This window comes from Uncinocarpus reesii, genomic scaffold (genome assembly GCF_000003515.1).
Source record: "Uncinocarpus reesii 1704 scaffold_3 genomic scaffold, whole genome shotgun sequence".
Classification (NCBI taxonomy): Eukaryota; Fungi; Ascomycota; class Eurotiomycetes; order Onygenales; family Onygenaceae; genus Uncinocarpus; species Uncinocarpus reesii.
The window spans coordinates 3426246-3448404 of NW_003052498.1; the positions used below are offsets into that span (position 1 = coordinate 3426246).

General features: G+C 39.2%; 9 protein-coding genes across 9 annotated transcripts; 6 read left to right on the top strand and 3 right to left on the bottom strand.

Moving 5' to 3' along the window:
• Positions 1-382: 382 nt before the first annotated feature.
• UREG_05940 (NADH-ubiquinone oxidoreductase 20.8 kDa subunit) lies at positions 383-1067 on the top strand (the record flags this gene model as incomplete). The annotated part of the gene is made up of 4 exons (XM_002585205.1): positions 383-405; positions 467-694; positions 755-887; positions 969-1067. 4 exons carry the CDS (start codon positions 383-385, stop codon positions 1065-1067), a joined length of 483 nt encoding a protein of 160 aa, XP_002585251.1.
• Positions 1068-3508: 2441 nt separating this feature from the next.
• UREG_05941 (uncharacterized protein) lies at positions 3509-3762 on the top strand (the record flags this gene model as incomplete). Its single annotated transcript, XM_002585206.1, has 2 exons — positions 3509-3593; positions 3644-3762. 2 exons carry the CDS (start codon positions 3509-3511, stop codon positions 3760-3762), a joined length of 204 nt encoding a protein of 67 aa, XP_002585252.1.
• A 927-nt stretch (positions 3763-4689) lies between these two features.
• UREG_05942 (uncharacterized protein) lies at positions 4690-5028 on the top strand (the record flags this gene model as incomplete). Its single annotated transcript, XM_002585207.1, has 1 exon — positions 4690-5028. One exon carries the CDS (start codon positions 4690-4692, stop codon positions 5026-5028), a length of 339 nt encoding a protein of 112 aa, XP_002585253.1.
• Positions 5029-8237: 3209 nt separating this feature from the next.
• On the bottom strand, positions 8238-8665 carry UREG_05943 (uncharacterized protein; the record flags this gene model as incomplete). Its single annotated transcript, XM_002585208.1, has 2 exons — positions 8238-8483; positions 8600-8665. 2 exons carry the CDS (start codon positions 8663-8665, stop codon positions 8238-8240), a joined length of 312 nt encoding a protein of 103 aa, XP_002585254.1.
• A 4582-nt stretch (positions 8666-13247) lies between these two features.
• On the bottom strand, positions 13248-13492 carry UREG_05944 (uncharacterized protein; the record flags this gene model as incomplete). Its single annotated transcript, XM_002585209.1, is given in 2 exon segments — positions 13248-13345; positions 13363-13492. The coding sequence occupies 2 exon segments, from the start codon at positions 13490-13492 to the stop codon at positions 13248-13250; spliced, it is 228 nt and encodes a 75-aa protein (XP_002585255.1).
• Positions 13493-14967: 1475 nt separating this feature from the next.
• UREG_05945 (uncharacterized protein) lies at positions 14968-15395 on the top strand (the record flags this gene model as incomplete). Its single annotated transcript, XM_002585210.1, has 2 exons — positions 14968-15069; positions 15105-15395. The coding sequence occupies 2 exons, from the start codon at positions 14968-14970 to the stop codon at positions 15393-15395; spliced, it is 393 nt and encodes a 130-aa protein (XP_002585256.1).
• Positions 15396-17341: 1946 nt separating this feature from the next.
• UREG_05946 (uncharacterized protein) lies at positions 17342-18099 on the top strand (the record flags this gene model as incomplete). Its single annotated transcript, XM_002585211.1, has 2 exons — positions 17342-17584; positions 17641-18099. 2 exons carry the CDS (start codon positions 17342-17344, stop codon positions 18097-18099), a joined length of 702 nt encoding a protein of 233 aa, XP_002585257.1.
• Positions 18100-19950: 1851 nt separating this feature from the next.
• On the top strand, positions 19951-20803 carry UREG_05947 (uncharacterized protein; the record flags this gene model as incomplete). Its single annotated transcript, XM_002585212.1, has 2 exons — positions 19951-20659; positions 20733-20803. The coding sequence occupies 2 exons, from the start codon at positions 19951-19953 to the stop codon at positions 20801-20803; spliced, it is 780 nt and encodes a 259-aa protein (XP_002585258.1).
• Positions 20804-21319: 516 nt separating this feature from the next.
• Positions 21320-21970, bottom strand: UREG_05948 (uncharacterized protein; the record flags this gene model as incomplete). Its single annotated transcript, XM_002585213.1, has 1 exon — positions 21320-21970. The coding sequence occupies one exon, from the start codon at positions 21968-21970 to the stop codon at positions 21320-21322; it is 651 nt and encodes a 216-aa protein (XP_002585259.1).
• Positions 21971-22159: the final 189 nt, after the last annotated feature.

Genomic DNA, 22159 nt, shown 5'->3' on the forward strand with positions numbered 1-22159 from the left:
TAGCATACTCCGTACCTGAGCCAGCATCGCCATATTTGACCGCCAATCGAGAACAGGCCCAGATTTTCAGAGCTGACATCTCGAACCCTTCTTGCAGGCGTAGACATGAAACAGAACCCCAGATCCATTTATTCCGGTTTTCCCTTCAGGCTCCATTCTCAACCTGGTCAGAATCGTCTGTCTGCTGTGCTCGCCATTCACCTCGCCGTCGCCCTTCCAGAGGGGATTACATCAGCACAATCGGCAGCTCTTGGGATCCAGCCAATCAGCGATCAGCAACCACTCGCATCGACCATCCGCTTCCAGAGCGTCAAACCTCTTGAACGCATCGATCTCACCGGCGCTTTCAATTGCAAGAGAAATATCCCAATTCACCTCCAAAATGTCGGGCCATCGGCAGGCTATGTAAGGCGCTATTTGCTTTGCCTCAGTATTGCTTTCGAATCGCTAATCTCCGGGCCACTAGATTCAATCAACATGTCCTCGTCGACACCACGCCTATGCCGGAGGACATCCCGAAGGTGGAGGAGATCGGAGCCAGTTCAGCGCCGTTGATGAGTGCCTCATACTTCATTGGCGATCGGTGCAAGGCGTTCAACGACGATTATATGAAATGCAAACAAGAAGCAAATGGGAGAGGAGAGATCGAATGCTTGAAAGAAGGCCGCAAAGTCACTCGTTGTGCTGCTAGCGTGTACGGTCCCTGATAACGTTCGATGGAAGGATACATCGCTGATTGCATTTGCTCTTGCAGGCTAAAAGATATCAACACACATTGCCTCAAGGAGTTCCGGGGCCATTGGGAGTGTCTCGAAAACAATAACCAGCAACTCTGGTACTGCCGGGGCCCAGAACAGAAGCTGAATGCTTGTGTATTCGACAAGCTTGTGCGTAGCCCTATTTCTCCCTTCCCAGGCTCACGAGCCTTGCTAGAGATTTCAAAGCTGACTTTCGATTTGATCATTTAGGGTCTCAAAAAAGTCATCCCCGGCACCCCAGAAAACCAAACTCCCGTACACCTCAGGAAAAAGCAGATCTTCGCCAACACCCAAAGCCCGCAGTGGTAGATTTAATTGCGCAATTGATACTTGTTATGTATATATCGAAATGATCGCCTCGCTACATCCCCTTTTTTGTGCTTATAGAAATCTCAGCCAACCTTTTTTGGGTGCTTTCTGACTTGATCAAAATCACCCACACCTTGCGACGAGTGACCTCCTCTTCCAATTATGGATTCATTCTCTAGCACGCAATAGGATTACGGACGCCCAACCACACGAGTGGCATGGGACCGGTATAATAAAGCAAAAGAATGAAAGGGAAATATGATCGCCATACTTCTAACATAGTCGCTACTGCCGTGAGTCTGTCTATAGTTATACGCTCAAAGACTGCTTTTCTATTATAGTTTGCCTTTACTTTCGTGCTCTATTCGCGCCCGGTAATCCCTCAGTCGGTTCGCGAATTCGGGTTTTGCCGGGGTGGCCACTTTATGATGCTCCGCCGTGGCATATATCGTTTTCCCGTCAACAGATTCCATGACGCCACGAAGCAACGACATGGTCTTGCCGTGCTGGATTACTTCTGTGCGAATCCGTACCGTCGTCCCTGAGACATGTCGTTAAATGGTTGTGACTCTTTCAACACCACTTTGCAACGTACCGATGGGCACCGCTCTGAGATATGAGATGTTCAATGAACGCGTGACGCCGGCGAGGAACCTAAAAGCTTGCGATCAACCACGGCGTACTTCAACATTCGCATACCCACAATGCGAAAGGGGATGAATACTCCCAATACCCGTCTCTCGCTATTGGATTCATGCCTATCGCTGTGCACATATCTATCTCAGCTCGTCAGTGTCTAGTTCGGCCCATGCTTGTTTCACCACCGCACCGAATATCACCGCATAAGCGCCCCCATGCATGACTCCTATCCACGTCCAAAAGCCTGCTTAGTTTTCCAATTCATCTCACCCGGGAGCGAATGCTCTGATAAATACCATTCATATTGACCCAGAACTCGGTCACGTCCAACTCCCACAACGCACCGCCAGCGGGTTCCGCGTCAATCAGTCGCAAATCTTTCATCAATTGATAATCGTATCCCTAGTTTCACCGCAGGAACCTTTTAGAAAACGGATTCCCACAGACCCAACTATTCCAAAGCCGTAGAGTTTTGAGGATACCTTGAAATCCTTGTTCACCATCAAACCCCGATACCTGCGTATGAATGAGAAACGTTTTTACTCTCTTATGCAGAATTGAGAGACTTGCACTTGGAGAAATGAATGCACTGATTGGAGAGCTTTCAGTTTCGCTTCGGAGTCCGCCATTTTGGATCAACTCCTCTGTAGATCTAGATACTTTGTTCAATAACTAGGTATGTCAAACGAAAAAGAAAAGGCGTAGCTAGCAAATCATTTGCCAATCCAAGCTGAGCATGAATCTCCTAACTGACCAAAAGAGTAGTTAAATGTGGATGCATCTTCAAGCACTGTTCTGTGTCCCGGAAGTTCAAAGCCTCGGCTCGGCAGGAGAGTAGTCAGTTAACTATTTAACTACGGAGTAATAACTGTGTAACTAAAACTTAGTGGTTGTCTACGGCATACCATAGCGGCCAATCCGCATTTTCAAAAAAATTCACTAGTCCTAGCACACCGCTTTGCTCACCACCATAAGTATTTTGTGTTTGCTTATTACATAAGTTTAGACTATACCAATCTTAGACTAGTACAAGCCTTCCAATCCTTAGCGCATGGAACTCCAGATTTCAAGGTTGTGACATTGCTGATCTATAGATCTATATGAATTCCATACAAAATTTGATAGACAAAGTCCAAGCAAAGAACACCTCATTTTATCTTGTAGATGAGAAACACATGAAGGAACACTATGCACAATGGCACATGATCTTTATAATCAAAATCCACCCTTCTCACCATTCTTTCTACCATCCTTCCTACCATCCTTCTCACCACCCACTTGAGTAATCAAACACTGCCCAAAACCATGAAAGGTAAGAAAACCAGGCCTAAGCTTCATATTTGAGGCTTTTGAATGTGATATAATGCTGATCTCATTACAATATTAGTTCTATGTGTTTGAACCAGCAAATATACTTGGCTGGGGCAGGTTCACCCAATTTAAAGCTTGAGGTGTGAATCAAAACTAACAAATTCTGATCTAGTAGCTTGAAATCACTATTTTGAAAGCTTTCTAGGTACATATAAACCAGTTTAATATTTGAATTATATGCTGTTGTGCAATATGACTAATATTCATTTGATAGCAAGTGAATGAACCTGATAGACATCCCCAGACTTGCTCATGGAAAATAAGCTGGGAGGCATCTCCAGACTAGCTCATGAAAAATAAGCTGGAAGGCATCTCCAGACTAGCTCATGGAAAATAAGCTGGAAGACATCCCCAGACTCACCCATGAAAGAAAAGATACAGACACAACTAATCATGTTTCTTCTATTAGTATTCTTCAATAAACAATAACAATGACAGATGGACTGGAGACATCAAGAGCTGAATCATCATCCTCTGGTGGTTTGGACATGTTTGATGAAACAGAAGACAAGTCTAGTATGTGAACACTGTCTGAAATGAAAATATAATGACTGATAAAATACTAGCACCAAAAGTGAAAGTGAAGATGATAATGAGTAGGACTGACCTTCTGGACATCCTTCAAATATCAACTCTTGAGGAGTTTTATGCCTTCCTTAAGAGATCTACAATAAAGCTGTACTGAAAAGATCTTTATGTCAACTATATCTTCTCCAAACAGATCAAGACTAAGAAAGCATGCAAAAATAAAACATGCAGCCCAAATCTAAAGAATGTCCTTATCTGACTGATAAATGATGAGAAACAGAGTCAAGACAAGTACTCCACTTCTTGAGACTCAACTGAAGATTGGAAACTGGAAGACCATCTGATCAGATTCATCTACCACATCAGAAAGTGAAACCTCACACACCAAAATGAGATCTTCTATGAAAAGAACATCTCTGATAATTCAGTGGATGCTTTAATCTGGTCAATCTATTTGTATCTATGCCAAGAACATACCTCTTCACATGTTGAAAGATTGAAACAAAAAGCAGACTGCCTACTGTATCTGAATATTGTTCAAGAAGCTGAGAATCAGATGCAATTATCAGAAGACAAAAAGACATTCCAGAAGACTTTCTCAGAGCAGATATTGAGCTTCATCTCTGACTCTTCTTTACACCCACTCAGTAATGATTGTTCATGTTCTTCTACACCAGATGTACCAGCAGAACAGCAAGTAATCAGCATTGTGAATACATCATGCTCAAACTGAAAGCATCAGTGTTCATCTATCTTGTCTCTTGCACAGTCAAAGAGATCAAGAACAGGAGCTCCAGATTTCATATCAAGTGAAGACATTAATAGTGCTGAATATTCTGACTTGAATATGTCTATTGCCTCTACATTCTGTCAGTTAGATTTTCAAAACACTCCAAAGCTGACTGGGACAGCAACTTGAAAAGATGAGATCATGACTCTGATGCAGTATTTAACTCTTGTCAGAGAATCTGATACCATGAATCTCAAGAAACTGTATTGAAAAATAAAGTTGATTGGATGTGTCCTTCATGCCACCAGACTCCTCTTGATTGATGATGACAGTGCAGACCTTTCTTATAACATCATGGATGACAACCTGTACTGTCTCTCTAATAAAGATTTCCAATGGGAACAGGAGCTTTGCTCTGACTTGATTATAGCATCTACAGAGAAGAATGTGAATCTGTATGAAGAATTTCAGAAGTTTTTTAATAACACAAAATTTCAGTGGGAAGATCATGAAGAAGCTTGTATCAAGCTTGACATGAACAATCTCAAGATATTCTGTTTACAATTAATGAAATCTGTAATCATTCTGAAACCATGGCAGCCAGTTGCTGTCAACACTATTATAAAGTTCAAAACAAACAAGTTGCTGAGTGAAGCAATTCTGACAGATGTTGTTAATCTAGAGAAGACTTGAGTCATGATAATCTATATTCTTGTAGTGAGTTGTGGGAGTCTTCTCCAGACCAGTCTAACAGTATCTAGCTAACTTGTTTACTTTAGACTGGACTGATGAGACCAGAATTCCAGAACCAATCTCTCATTTTCTGTCTCATGTTTCTTTCTCAGAACAGAACTGAATTAAAATCTTGAGTTCAGAACAGGACATGATTCAATAATGTCTGAAAAAGATGAATCTTGAGACTTGATTCTTCAGATTCCAACAGTTTCAGAAATCCAGTCCCATCAAGAAATCTGGAACTGAGTTCAAACATTAGTAATGGGATGAGTTACAGGACATCATATTGCTGGTGGGATGGAAACAGTTGTAAAGAATGTTGAAACGTGGGATTTCAGTTCCAACAGATCATATGATAAAAGTAAGAATCCACCACAATGGTACCCCCGGTACTGGCCCATTTGGAGCAATTGAAGAAAGTAAATTGAGTAATTCATTTTAATTACACTACTATGTCCACTATTTCAACAAGCAAGCTGATTGCCTCTTCTCATCTCTTGTTAATTCACCCCCAGCCTCAGCCTCAAGAAATTCTGCTATTTCATTCTCCAGTCCATCAATCTTCTTTGTCAGTTCCTCCTCTAAGACTAGAACTTCATCAAACATGTGCTTCTTGTTCCCATGTTTAAGCAACATAATCTTCTTGATGGTGGACTCATGGAGTCATGACCATTAATAATGACAGATATCTCACACAGTGTTGAAGATCTGTTCTACACTCACATCTGTTAATGGTATGGCCAGAATGTCTCTTGCCATACAAGCTACAGTTGGGAAGACAGGCTTCAGATTCTGCCACTGTTCCAACAGAGATATTGAACTAGTCATCAGATTCTCATTATTGAGATACCACTCCATCTCATTCTGAGAATTGACTTGACCCCAACATGACCACTTGAACAGAATATTCTCAATATTCTAACAGTAGCATCAGTATAGCTTATAGAGTAATTATTATTTGAGTAATGACACATCTCATCATCAGCTGCTGCCATCTCTCTTGGCTTCTCATATCATTGATAATACTTTGCATAATATGTGAGAATGTGCTGCTAATATCTTTCACACTCTTCCTTCTCTCAGTTCTCTAAATCATATGCTCTCATGCAATAAATTGAATGAAGAACAGCAGCTACTGCCAGCAGCTCACCTTTAGAGTGCTCTGTATCTTCATAGTACTTCTGAAACTTGCATCTGGCTGCAGTTATAGTCTCACTCACATTATTCCAATGCTTTATTGTCATCTCCTCATTTTTCAAATGAGCAAATAGATGATTGTAAGTTGCCCACACCATATGAATTGTTGATCTCTTTGTTCTTGATATTATCTTGATATAGTGATTGAACAGTAACAGAAGCTTCTTCATGTACTCTATCTGACTCCATTCATTCTCAGAAAGTTGTAGAGTCTGATATTTGACTGCTGATTCTTGATTCCATGCATCTATTGCTTCACAAAGAGCTAACACTCATATGCACATTTTATATGTTGAATTCCATCAGATTCAGACATTCTGGATCATCTTCTGCTTGTTGATTTGTTGATACTCTTGAAATCAAACCACAAGTTGAGGTGATGCATTGATGACATTAGTCATGAGTCAAAGCTGAGATCAGTCACACAGTTAGTAAATTGCTCCAAATGTGTCAAAACCATTATCAAAATTTGTTATCTTTTTGAGTGTATTTGCAAAGATGTTATTTGATGAGAAATCCTCCTGAAGATCATCTTCATCAAATGTTGTTGACAACATATCATTCTCTGACTGAATCTTGAGCTTGCAGACAAGCTCTCAAACCACAAGTTGAATCACATGAGTCAGACAGAGTATTGTTTCAGCTTCTGAGTCCCATTCAGCAAATTTATTGAATCTTGTCAATATTGGCCACAGTTGTTTCTTCAGCTCTGATCACATTGTATTGTTATTGGACACATTGTTGCTTGTAATTGCTAGAAGCTGGTGGTCTAGCTTCCATGCAGTCAGACATTTTGTAAGAACTTCTGCCATGTTCTTCTCTGTATGAGCTTCATGTAAGCTCTCAAAATCTAGCAAATGTTCTCAGTACTCCCAGTTCTTTGTAATATAATATCCATTAATTGCCATAAAAGCAAGATTGTTGGAACTTGTCCAATTATCCACTGCCAAAAACATCTTTGTTGTCACATCAAGATCAGCCAGCAGTGTCTTAAAAAGATTATTGTATATGATGTTCATGACCTGATACAGTGTCTTGTGAGTTGAAATGTTGTTTGCCATTAAAGAATTGAGCATTGACATCATTGTCTTGAAGATTGGGTTTTCAATTGCACAGAAGAAGAGATTCAGAGATATCACAGTTCACACAAGTTGCTGCTGAAAGTTTTCTAGATTATATTCAGAAATAGATGATACATTTCAAGAACATTTTCAATTTGACTTCTAGAACATCAGAATCATTATCAAAATTCATTACTTTTTCATATGGAGGAATGGAATAATCACTTACCATCAACTGCTGTAAATTCTGAGATTCACTCTCTGTCTTACCACACTCTGCACTACACAGGTGTTTCTTCAACTCACTTGTGTCATTTTCAGTAAAGCTTGAGTGCTTGAGAACTGCCTGACAATTATTGCAGATCACCACTGAGATACCACTTGAAAGCTCAGCTGCTTGATCATATTTGGCTTAGAAGTCTGAGTGGTGATTCTTGACAGTTCAATTTAAATTCTGATTTCTCTTCTCCTCAACCAACTGAGCAGTCTCTGTTGTTGACCACCAGATAGCAAAGATCTTTGTGTGCTCCAGTTATCATTTTATATATACTATTTTCTCAATTAGCATCTGACTTAATTCAGAAGAGACTTCAGTAAAAGATGATGCATTATTATCTATAACAACACTTTCTTGAGAGGCTGAGTCCATGATGACAAGTTGACAATAGGTTTATTAAAGATGAAGATTCTGAAGAATATTGAATTGAGAGTGAGCATGATGAAGAGTTTTATGATCTACATTATAAAAGAGAGAGAGAATGTTCTGGCAATGACTTTTTTTATAATGAGAATATTCATGAAAGACTTCTTGCATGAAGATAATATCCATGAATTGCTTCTTTCATGGAGCAAATATCCAATAATGACTTTGAATTATAAGTAAACTATTTGCTCTTAGACATCAACAACTCAGTCATCCTTCTCCTCCTCATTCTCCTCCTCTTCATCAAAAGAGACAACAATCTCAAACTTCTCCTCACCCATCTTTTCTGATGGTGGTAGCATCTCCTCATTCAATGAAGCCTGCAAATGGCTCTGAAATGTTTTCATCTCCTCCTCCATCTCATCCTTCAACAGATCAGCAGCAGCAAGATGATTGTGCTCATGGATCATAACTTTGACTTCAAGAGCAGCCATCATTGCATGGGTGTGGGCCTGAATGCATGCAGCAATTGAATGCACTGCAAGTTCAATTTTGATTTAAATGTGTTAGAACTGTTACCAAATTTCATTACTTTTTGACATATCTTATTCTTGATCTTTTCTTGCACCTGCATGGCTTCTTCATCATGCTTCTTCTTCTCCTCAGCCTTCTGCTTCTTGCAGGCCACTAGCATCTGGTGCTCATAATATTTCTTGGACTTGCTCTTGACAAATTACTTGGTCATGAGCTTTTTGATGATCTGATCTTTCATTGTCTGACACTCTTGCTTATTGACATTCTTTCTGTGATCTGTGTCAGTATGATATAAGTCAGTTTGCTGCTGATAGTCTGATACACACTATAATTTCTTAGCTTGAAGCTTTCAGAGAGTATCATGACATGTCTTGTAATCTGTCTTTCTGACTTTAAAAACATTCCAATCTTGCCCAGCTAGGGCCTGTCTATTCTCTCACATGGTGCAGGTCTTCTTATGCATTGAATATCTGCCTCATGAAGTCATTTTGTCCATTGGTAGCAATGTTGGATGATTCAGAACACATTTGACTTTGTGATGGGAGATGAGATGAGAATGTCTGGGAATATCTGGGATGCATTATCAAGCTCTTATACTGGCCTACTGGTGGCTATGCAGTTTACTATATTGTCATGCAATGTTAGATATGTTTATTTTGACACAATATGTTTGTTTTAACACAATATCAAGCTGCCTACTGTTGCCATATCAGAATATGTTTATTTCAATATGATATATTTGTTTTGATGTGATATCAAGCTGCCAATTTGTTTACTATAAATCCATGACCAGTTGCTGCAGTATTATGATATCAGACAGAAGATATAAAATTAGTATTTTCATCTTCTCTTCTTCTTCTTCTTCTTCTTCTTTCTTTTCTGTAGACTAACCATTATCAATTTCATTTGTCATTTGTTGACCTCCCCACAAACTGTCTCAATGCTCTCATCCACTCCATCTCATCCATTTTTCTGCTGCTGTGACAATGGGTTGCATTGAGTTTTCCCACACTGGCTGGTACAAAACCAGTGGTGAGTTGCAGCATGAGACTGCACTAAAAGAGTGAGAAGCCACCAAGACAACTTGATATAAGACAAATCTGAAGGCTGATTCAACAGTCTTTAAAAAGAAGATCTTCTGCTCTCAACCTCCCCAACACCAGTTGAAAGCTGATACTCATATGTGAAAAAGTAACAAATTTTGATAACAGTTCTGATGCTAATTGAATCATTTAGATGTGATTCAGAAGATTAAACATCTCCAAAGATTCACAGATCTTATTATCCCTGTGGCTGTGTTCCAGCAATTGATTTGTGAAATCATCATTAACTGTGATCAAGGCCATGATATTCACTGGCAACATACTGTCATTGAAAATCTTCAAGAGGCCACAGAGGTGACCATTGTTACTTTATTCAAGTATGAATATTAACAATTGTATAAGTTGATATTCATATGACTAATGCAAATTGAAAAGACTTGATTATGGCAATGGTGCATTGAAAGCACATGACTGTCAATGCTGAGGATATGCATCTGATCATGGAGATTAGCTTCATGATTGAGTTGCAGTTCTTTAAGTTAATTAAAACAGTCAACTACTTCTGTCCTGCTGCTCTCACTGTCACCTCTGCCTGCTGTGCCACTCACTCTGCTGTGTCTGCTGCCTCTGCCTCTGCTGCCTGTGCTGCCACTTTTATCATCTCTGAAGTCTCTGACTCTGTTGTGTGGCAGTGAAAGTTCAACTTTAAGACACCATCAAAGATGCTGTGAGAACCTGTCAAAGATAAGGAGGAGGAAGAGAATGATGATGATGAAGAAGAAGAAGAAGAAAAGAAGAAAGATGAGCCAATAAAGATAAAGAGCATCAATCTGTCTAACTAGATGAATATTTGTTGAACTGGCTTGAGCTGGCTAATAGTTTTGACATTATTTGTTAATATGAACCATTTCTGAGGATATTGAGTTTTTCATTGATCATGATACACACTGTAGAAAAAGTAATGAATTTTGGTAACAGTTCTAACATCTTAAAAGCAATTTGAGCTTCTTGCTATATATAATAAAATATAGAACCAGAAACCCATGTCCCATTCTGATTTCATTTTGAGTTGCTCAGTACCAGAACCAGTGTCATCTACTGTGAGATGGAAAGATTCTTGGGATGTGAATCTCATACTGAGATGGTGCTGACTGGAAATTACTTGAGTGCAGAATGGGATCTCATGTTCTGTTTTCTGCTGAGATGAAATATGAGAGCAAGATGGCTGGTTCTGGAACAAATCCCCAACCAGATTTTGAGACTGGAACCAATGCTCATGAAATTTGAGATTCTGAAACTGGTCTCACAATCCAGTCTAGTTTACTTCAGACTATTAAAAAGTACATGGCCACCCCCAAAGAACAATGTGTGACAGCAAAGTCATGACTCATTGTTGTTCCACCATCTCTGATGTATCAATGGATTAATGAAATCAATAAAGTAACTTCAAACTTAGAGATAGTGGTTTACTATGACAATGCTCACAATGACCATGTCAGTTATATCTTAGTTAAGAATTGCTTGACTAGTTTGTCTGAATACTTTAATGACAAAGACAAGTGAGTGTCTACCATTATAATAACATTCTACCAGTCTCTGACATCTCAACACAGCCCATCCAAACTTTCTTCTTGATGAATGCATGAGAATGGTGTGTCCCAATTAATGGCAAAGATCTTATATGCAACAATGGATCTTCAGTGGCTGTATTGTCTTCAAAACAAATTCCAATGGGTTATCTTGGATGAAGCACATCTAGTCCAAAATATGAATACAATGCAGGCTCAGACTGTGTGCTGGCTGAAAGCTGACTTTTACTTGTGTCTGACTGCCACTCTTCTATTCAATTTCTATCTTGATTTCCACAGATTTGAATCTCTTCTATTACTCCACAACAATGACACTTTCTGGGACAGGCTTCTTCAGTTGGGACTTGAGAATGGATTTTTGAACTTTTTTGACTTGTCAGATGATCATCCTGATGCTGTTCTTTGACTTATCTTCAAAGTCATGGCAAAATTTGTGTGGGACAAGTCTGTATTACAAATCATAGCAGAAAATTGCATTGACAAGATATGGGAAAAATGTCTCATCTGATGAACTCTGACTTCAAGAATTTTCTTCAGCACTGATTCCACAATAGAATCTGACATTCCACCATCAAAAAATCAGCTTGTGAGTGCATCTTTCTCATCTGGTAAACTTCAAGAATACAAGAGTCTTACCAGTTCTCTGTACCACAAACTTGTCACCATGTCACAGGATGGAAAACTCATATGGAATATGATGAAATATCAGCAACTGGCTCTACTTATGACTTGGCTAGACTTTCAATATGTACATTTTTCTATATCATTGGAAAGGATACCCACAGCAATGCAGCACATTGGCCAGAAGAAACTAGTGATGGAATGGCTCAACTATATCTTCAAAAAAAGAAGTTTTGAAGATGCTTTTGCAAAGAACTGTAATTCTGAGAATCCAGAAATAATCAAGAAGCAGCTCTTACTTGTTCTTAGAGAGTTGTCTTGAATGTGTGTCATGTTGTCAATCATCATGCAACAAGTCTTTCTTCAATGAGAGAAGGTGATTGTTTGGACTCTGTTTTCTGTTCAGCAGACATTTGTGAGTGCCATACTCACACTTGCAGGTGTCAATATGAGAGTCTTTCATGCCCATCTAAATGTCATTAAGCAGGCAGAGCTTGTGCAAATCTTCAATGAATTCTGTGAGTTGACAATGATGCTTGTCTGTTCATATTCTGTTAACTCCTCAGATCTGAACCTGCAGCACATGTGCAGGAACATCCATCTTTTCAACACTGTATTGTCTGAGACTATCATGATACAAGCTGTGGGATGGGTGTGGTGAATTGATCAGATGAATATTATGAAGATCTATGACTACTGAGTCCCTAACAGCTTTAACACAAAACAAGTGACATGCACTCTCAAGAAAGTCATTCCAGAGTTGGTTGTGGAACTGAATGCTGACCTTTTCAATGTCAGTAGTACTATGAGTTGTCTAGTTGGTGAAGATCTGCTTGTTGGGAACTGGACTATCAGCAGTGAGAGTGAACTAATGAAGCTTGAAGAAGATGATTCTTTACTCAAGAGCTATGTGATTGCATCAGCTGATGAGCTGGTTGAAAGACTTGTTAAAGTCATGAAGGAGGAGAAGAGCTTGTCTTATAATATTATTAAGAAGAAGAAGTGAAAGAGACTAGACTGGGTCACAGAACTGGTTTCAGAATCTCAAATCTTATGAGCATTGATTCTGATCTCAAAATCTGGTTGGAAATTTGTCTCAGAATCAGCCATCTTGCTCCCATATTTCATTCTGGTGAGAAATGAAACATGAAATTCCATTCTGCACTCAAGTAATTTTCAGCTGGCATCATCTCAGTATGAGATTCACATTTCAAGAACCTTCCCATCCTGCAGTAGATGACACCAGTCCCAGTACTGGGCAATTCAAGATGAAACTGGGATGGGACATGAGTTTCTGATTCTATGTTTCATTATGTATAGCAAGAAGCTCAAATTGCTTCTAAGATACTAGAACTGTTATCAAAATTTGTTACTTTTTCTACAGTATGTATCACAATTAATGAAAAACTCAATATTCTCAGAAATAATTCATATTAATGAATAATGTTAAGACTATTAGCCAGCTCAAGTCAGTCCAACAAATATTCATCTAGTTAGGCAAATTAATGCTCTCCACCTTCATTGACTCATCTTTCTTCTCTTCTTCTTCTTCTTCTTCATTGTTGTCATCCTCTTCCTTCTCCTCATCTTTGACAGATTCTCACAGCATCTTTGACAGTGTCTTAAAGTTGAACTTCTGCCACCACACAACAGAGCCAGAGGCCCTGGAGGTGATGGAAGTGGCAGTGTGAGTGGCAGAGGCAGAGGCAGCAGACACAGCAGAATGAATGACATGACAGACAGGAGTGGCAGTGGGAGCAGCAGAGTGAAAGTAGTCAGCTATTTTAATTGACTCAAAGAACTGCAACTCAATCATGAAGCTAATCTCCATAATCAGATGCATATTCTCAGCATTAATAGTCATGTGCTTCCAATATGCCATTGTCATAATTGAGCCTTTTCAATTTGCATTAGTTATATGAATATCAACTTATACAATTGTTAATACTCACACTTGAATAAAGTAACAATGGTTGCCTCTGCAGCCTCTTGAAGATTTTCAATAACAGTACATTGTCAGTGGATATTATGATCTCAGTCACAGTTAACAGTGATTTCACAAACCAATCACTGGAACACAGTCACAGAGATAATAAGATCTGTAAATCTTTGAAGATGTTTAATCTCCTGAATCACACCTAAATGATTCAATTAGCATCAGAACTGTTACCAAAATTTGTTACTTTTTCACATATGAGTACCAGCTTTCAACTGGTGTTGGAAGAGTTGAGAGTGGAAAGTCTTCTTTTTGAAGATCATCAAATCAGTTTTTGGGTTCATCTTATATCAAGTTATCTTGGCAGCTTCCCACTCTTTTAGTGCAGTCTCATGCTGCAACTCACCACTGGTTTTGTACTGGTCAGCACAGGAAAACTCAACACAACCCATTATTGCAGCAGTAGAAAAATGAATGAGATGGAGCAGACAAGAGCATTGAAACAGTTCACAGAAAGACCAACAAACAGCAAACAAAATTGATAATGATTAGTCTACAGAAAAGAAAGAAGAAGAAGAAGAAGAAAAAAAGAAGATAAAAATACTGATCTTATATCTTCTGTCTGATATCATGATACTGCAGCAACTGGTCACAGATTTATAGTAAACAAATTGACAGCTTGATATCACATCAAAACAAACATATCACATCAAAATAAACATATTCTGATATGACAACAGTAGACAGCTTGATATTGTGTCAAAACAAACATATTGTGTCAAAATAAACATATCTAACATTGCATGGCAACATAGTAAACTGCATAGCAACAGTAGCCAGTATAGAAGCTTGATATTGCATTTAAATATTTCAGACATTCTCATCTCATCTCCATCACAAAGTCAAACACATCTCAAATCATCCAACATCACTACCAACAGACAAAATGACTTCACAAGACAGATATTCAATGTGTAAGAAGACCTGCACCACATGAGAGAATAGACAGGCCCTAGCTGGACAAGATTGAAATGTTTTTAAAGCTGGGGAGGCAGATCACAAGACACACCATGATACTCTCTGAAAGCTTTGAGCTAAGAAATCATGATGTGTATCAGACTATCAGCAGCAAACTGACTTATATTATACTGATACAGATTACAGAAAGAATGTCAATGAGCAAGAGTATCAGACAATGAAAGATCAGACCATCAAAAAGCTCATAGTCAAGTGATTTGCCAAGAGCAAGTTCAAGAAATATCACAAGCACCAGATGCTAGTGGCCTGCAAGAAGCAGAAGACTGAGGAGAAGAAGAAGCATGATGAAGAAGCCATGCAGGCACAAGAAGAGATCAAGAATAAGATATGTCAAAAAGTAATGAAATTTGATAACAGTTCTAACACATTTAGATCAAAATTGAACTTGCAGCACATTCAATTGCTGCATGCATTCAGACCCACACTCATGCAATGATGGCTGCTCTTGAAGTTAAAGTTATAGCTCATGAACACAATCATCTTACTGCCACTGATCTGTTGAAGAATGAGATGGAGAAGAAGATGAAAACATTCCAGAGTCATTTGCAGACTTCATTAGATAAGGAGATGCTATCACCACCAGAGAAGATGAATGAGGAGGAGTTTAAGATTGTCATCTCTTTTAATGAAGAGAAGGAGAATGAGAAGGAGAAGAATGACTGAATTGTTGATATCTAAAAGCAAATAGTTTACTTATAATTCAAAGTCATTGTTGGATATTTGCTTCATGAAAGAAGCAATTCACAGATATTATCTTCATGCAAGAAGTCTTCATAAATATTCTCATCATAAAAAAAGTCATTGTCAGAACATTTCCTCTCTCTTTTATAATATAGATCATAAAACTCTTCATCATACTCACTCTCAATTCAATATTCTTCAGAATCTTCACCTTCAATAAATCTGTTGCTAACTTGTCATCATGAATCCAGCCTCTCAAGAAAGTATTGTTATAGACAATAATGCATCATCTTTTACTGAAGTCTCTTCTGAATTAAGCCAGATGCTAATTAAGAAAGTAGTATATATAAAATGACAACTGGAGCACATAAAGATTTTTGCTATCTGATGATCAACAACAGAGACTGCTCAGTTGGTTGAGAAGAAGAGAAACTGAAATCCAAATTGAACTGTCAAGAACCACCACTCAGACTTTTAAGTCAAATATGATCAAGCAGCTGAGCTTTCAAGTGGCACCCCAGTGATGATCTGCAATAATTGTCAGACAGTTCTCAAGCACCCAAGCTTTACTGAAAATGGCACAAGTGAGTTGAAGAAACATCTGCATAGTGCAGAGTGTGATAAGACAGAAAGTGGATCTCAGAATTTACAGCAGTTGATAGTAAGTGGTTATTTCATTTCTTTATATAAAAAAGTAACAAATTTTAATAACAGTTCTGATGTTCTAGATGTCAAATTGAAAACATTCTCAAAATATATCATCTATTTCTGAATGCAATCTAGAAAACTTCCAGCAGCAACTTGTGCAAACTGTAATATCTCTAAATCTCTCCTTTCATGCAATTGAAAATCCAATCTTCAAGACAATGATGTCAATGCTCAATTCTTCAATGGCAAACAATATTCCAACTCACAAGACACTGTATCAGGTCATGAACATCATGTACAATAATCTTTTCAAGACACTGCTGACTGATCTCAATGCAACAATAAAGATGTCTTTGGCAGTAGATAATTGAACAAGTCCCAACAATCTTGCTTTTATAGCAATTAATGAATATTATATTACAAAGAACTGGGAGTACCAGAAACATTTGCTAGATTTTGAGAGCTTACATGAAGCTCATACAGAAAAGAACATGACAGAAGTTCTTACAAAATGTCTGGCTGCATGAAAGCTAAACCACCAGCTTCTAGCAATTACAAGTGACAACACATTCAATAACAATACAATGCAATCAGAGCTGAAGGAACAACTGCAGTCAATATTGACAAGATTTAATAGATCTGCTGAATGAGACTCAGAAGCTGAAATAATATTCTGTCTGGCTCATGTGATTCAACTTGTGGTTCAAGAGCTTGTCTGCAAGCTCAAGATTCAGCCAGAGAATGATATGTTGCCAACAACATTTGATGAAGATGATCTTCAGAAGAATTTCTCATCAAATAACATCTTTGCAAATACACTCAAAAAGATAACAAATTTTGATAACAGTCTTAACACATTTGAAGTAATTTACTAACTGTGTGACTGATCTCAGCTTCAACTCATGACTAATGCCATCAATGCATCATCTCAACTTGTGGCTTAATTTCAAGAGTATCAACAAACCAACAAGCAGAAGATAATCCAGAATGTCCAAATTTAATGAAATTCAACATATGAAATGTGCATACAAGTGTTAGCTCTTCACAAAGCAATAGATGCATGAAATCAAGAATCAGCAGTCAAATATCAGACTCTACAACTTTCTGAGAGTGAATGAAGTCAGATGAAGTACATGGAGAAGCTTCTGTTACCATTCAACCACTATATCAAGACAATATTGAGAATAAAGAGACCAACAATTCATATGGTGTGGGTGACTTACAATCATCTATTTGCTCATTTGAAAAATGAGGAGATGACAACAAAGCATTGGAATAATATGAGTGAGGCTATAACTGCAGTCAGATGCAGTTCAGAGTACTATGAAGATACAGAGCACCTCAAAAATGAGCTGCTGGCAGTAGCTGCTGTTCTTCATTCAATTCATCACATGAGGGCATATGATCCAGAGAACTGGGAGAAGGAAGAGTGTGAAAAATATTGGCAGCACATTCTCACATATTATGTGAAGCATTATCAACAATATGAGAAGCCAAGAGAGGTGGCAGCAGCTGATGATGAAGTGTGTCATTACTCAAATAATAATTACTCTATAAGCTATACTGATGCTACTGTTAGAATATTGAGAATATTCTGTTCAAGCAGTCACATCAGAGTCAAGTCAATTCTCAGAATGAGATGGAGCAGTATCTTAATAATGAGAATCTGATGACTAGTTCAATGTCTCTGTTGGAACAGTGGCAGAATCTGAAGCCTGTCTTCCCAACCATGACTCATATGGTGAGAGACATTCTGGCCATACCATTAACAGATGTGGGTGTGGAACAGATCTTCAATACTGTACAAGATATCTGTCATTATCAACAGTCACAACTTCATGAGTCCATCATCAAGAAGATCATGTTGCTTAAATATAAGAATAAGAAGCACATGTTTGATGAAGTTCTAGTCTCAGAGAAGAAACTGGCAAAGAAGATTGATGGACTGGAGGATGAAATAGCAGAATTTCTCAAGACTGAGGCTGGGGGTGAATTAACAAGAGATGAGGAGAGACAATCAGCTTGCTTGTTGAAATAGTGGACATAATAGTGTAATTAAAATAAATTACTCAATTTACTTTCTCCAATTGCTCAAATGGTCTTAAAGATGCAAGAACCATTATCAAATTTCATTACTTTTATCATGTGATCTGTTAAGATCAGAATTCCAGTCTCAACACTCTTTACAACTGTTTCCATCCCACCAGCAATATGATGTCTCATAATCCATCTCATTGCTAATGTTTGAACTCAGTCTCAGATTCCTTGATGAGACCAGATTCCTGAAACTGTTGGAATCTGAAGAATCAAGTCTCAAGATCCATCTCTCCCAGACACCATTAAATCATGTCCTGTTCCAGATTCAAGATTTTGACCCAGTCCCATTCTGGAGAAGAAACATGAGACAGAAAATGAGAGATTGATTCTGAGATCCCAGTCCCATCAGCCCAGTCTAACTACAGTGAAGTGCCAGGTGACATAATCAAATTGTTGTTGGAATTTCAGAAGATCAAGAAGAAACATCAGACAATTTCAAGCTTCTTACCTGCAACATCTGCACAGTACACAAAAGTTGAATGTCAGAAATTACTGGATAAATATTTCAGTGCAGAATGTATCAATGTGATGATTATCTGTAAAGAGCCAGTTGAAGATGAATCCTCAAACAAGAAAGATGAACCAGCAGTGAGAATAAAAAAGAAGATTCATGTGAAGACTGAAAAGTCAAAGCTGCCAGCAATCAGTCAAGCAACTTCTGATCTATCTGATCTCATTTCATCACCACAACAAAGTTCTTTGACTGATCTGAATTCAAGTGATCATGCAGATGAGGTGGAAGCTGCAGCTGCACTTTTGAATCTAGCCACTCAGCACAACAACAATACTTATTCTCATAGCCACAAGAGATCACATAGTTGTGTGTCTTAAAGTCCATCTGCATCACAAACACATGCTCAGAAGTGATGAGCACAGCAAATGTGAGTAAAATGGAAATTTCAATATTATGATATTCATTTACTGACTACCAACATTAGGACTGAGGAAAATGAGAAGGCAGAGAGAGTGGTTGATGAAATTGTTCCACAGATGCATCCAGTGTCAAAAATCAATATTGATGATATGATAGCATGAAGTAATGAGGCTATGAAATTACTCAATGCACATTATCCAGATCTTAGTGTTTGATGTAGACTGCAAGCACAATCTATATTGACACAGATGTGGGCTGATGAAGATGTTTTTGATCAGTGGAATCTGAATCATCTTTACCAACATGGGCATTTGACAACAAGTGCTGAGGACAGTGTTGCTCAAAAGATGAGAATTTCAAATATGTTTAGATGAAATTTGTGATGTTGAATGTTTATAGTATAGTTGATATCTCTCTTTTGACTTTTCAGAGATATATTGTGTGTTTTCAAGTGAATCTGGAAATCTTTTGGTAGTGATATGATATTAGGTGGGTCTGGGGAAGCCTTCCAGAAACTACACATGAGTGATCTGGGGAAGCCTCCCCATCATAACCATCCTATTTTGTGACAGCACTAAAGAAACAAAAAGTTTGAAATTTAGTGTTGTTAGAATTGATGTGTTGTTATGACTCATCACAATGGCAAAATTGGATTCTGCCATTTTTTTTTTGAGAATTTTTTATAAATGCGGATTGGCCGCTATGGTATGCCGTAGTTGTCAACCACCCAACAATCTTTACCACCCAACAATCCATGTTACTATCAAATTGAACTGCCCTCCTCCATACTCCATACAAAATCCATATTTCAACAACAACATAAAATATTCAAAATAAGATTTTTTAGCTAGTAGATCAAGCGTCTAATTGAACAGCTTTAGCAGCTTTTCCAGCTGCTTTTAAATATTGAGTTTTGATATGACTCCTGATGAAAGTTTCGAGGCCACTCCGCATTCTAACCCGCCATACGATATTGTCAACTTTTGGTGTGGTGATCAAGATAGAACCGAAATGACTGTGATGTGCTACGGAGGGCGCTTCGACATTTTAGCCCTAGCCAAAAACATGGAGGAGTGTCCAGCTATCGAACGTGAATTTTTGGGTTTGGTAAAGGACCTCTTGTCTATGAATAACGATGACTTCGAGTATAAACCTGGCGAATCAGACCCAATGGAAGAGATGTGCCACTGGATGGCAGAGGCTTGTTTTGCACAATTCCGTGCCCTGGCGCCTCGTCCAACTGAGCCGCGGATAATAACAGTGGAGGAATACTACACAACACCATCAATTCAACTGACCATAACAGTCAATGATGGCCAATTGACTGCAATCCAATCCTCAGGCAACCCGGGTGACCTTATGCCTCGAACCCGCCTTTCGTCGTCGTATACTGCTCTGACTGCTAGCGTTCCTCTACTCGAACCGTCGATGGTGAAATTACCCTGGGATTCGGAAAATGAAAGGCCATCACGACCTTCAAGAGTGCTTGTGGGTAATGAGGGAAAGGAGCAATATTTCAAACCAGCTTATCGAGAGATATCAGAACGTACCGAGCGCGAAATCAAGACACTGCTCCGCCTACATCAGTTAGGGCTAAGCGACAAAATTCGGGTTCCTAAAATTCACGGTTTTGTTTCATCTGGGAATAAGAGCGACACGGAAATTTGTGGCATCTTAATGACCTATATCAAATTTCGCAGTACGTTGTCTTCTCGAGATGAAATCCGAGAGGCAGCACCATATCTTCGAGAAGCATGGATTCATCAGTTGAAAGAGATGGTCAACGAGTTTCACAAAGCTGGAATTATCTGGGGAGATGCTAAACCAGGAAATGTCCTCATTGACATGGAAGACAACCTGTGGATTATAGATTTTGGGGGATCTTACACGTCCGGCTGGGTTGATGAAGAGTTGATGGAAACAGTAAAAGGGGATTTGCAAGGGCTATCGAATATCATAGAATTTATTAATGGCGGGGGGAAAAAGCCCAAGTAATCCGTTCTTATGGTGGATACGCAATCAGCCATCTGGAGCTTCTTCTGTATTTTCCCTTACTAACTAGCAGTTTCAATGTTTACCAAGTTTGCTGCCGATGTGTTTCCCCAAAGGAAGCGGGCGAGCGTCCTGCGATGGATGGGGTGATATCAGGGCCCGTAAATAATACATATGTAGTTGAACATGCAATCAAACGTCTCAACTACCTTCAGAGATATGAAGGTAACCCCGCCGCTTTATGCAGTATATACTTATATTAAAGGTGTGTACGAGGATGCTGCTAGAAAGCATCTCACGGAGCCAGGACAGTCTGTGGTAAATATCTCACGAACCGGACTCGTGAGAGCCATCTTCTGAATTCGCCCCAAAGACGTTTTAACCTCTCCTCTGCCCGCCGGTCGCCTCGAAATCGCATCCAAACACAAAATACGGCAAGGATAAGAATATCCCAGCAGAATTGCCTGATGGCAACCCATACCAGCCACTTCAGCCATACCCATGCCCTCTTTCTACGCGCGTTATGGTGCGCACGCGCCTCCATGAGCTCTCTCATGGCAGCGATTTCGGCTGTCATTTTGGTCAAGGCCTGCTCAACCCGTCTTCGCCATCGGCGATTTCGTTTCTCGCGGTCGATATCTGTATCGATGTGCTGTTGATGCCCCATATCGTCTTCATTTTGTTCCTCGTCCCCGTAGAAGCTATCCCGTGCCTCTTGAAACTCCTCTTCGTCCTCATCTTCATCATCATCTTCCCCCTGATCTTCTCCTGGCATCCGATCTAAGTTCCGTCTTCTGGCCATCTGCTCTTCGGGCTGGCTCACTGGACTCAGGACCCTCAGACGTGAATCTCTGCCAGAGTATCTGCCCATATGGTTACCATCTGCCCGAGACATGCGACCTCCGACGGAATCGTATTTCCGGTGCGATTGCGGATGGTGTGACATTCCCATCTGAACTGGGCTCGAGGACGAGGAAGACGCCGTATTCGACTTTATCTGATCCCAAACAAAACTCTAATTCCCGAAATCTATTCTCGCGCCTCCGTGGTTGGAGCGGCGTATCGTGGCATCGTTTCTATCAACGTAGTAATATGACGCCGCTTCCCTTTCGTCCCATGATAGGTTTCTTTGGGC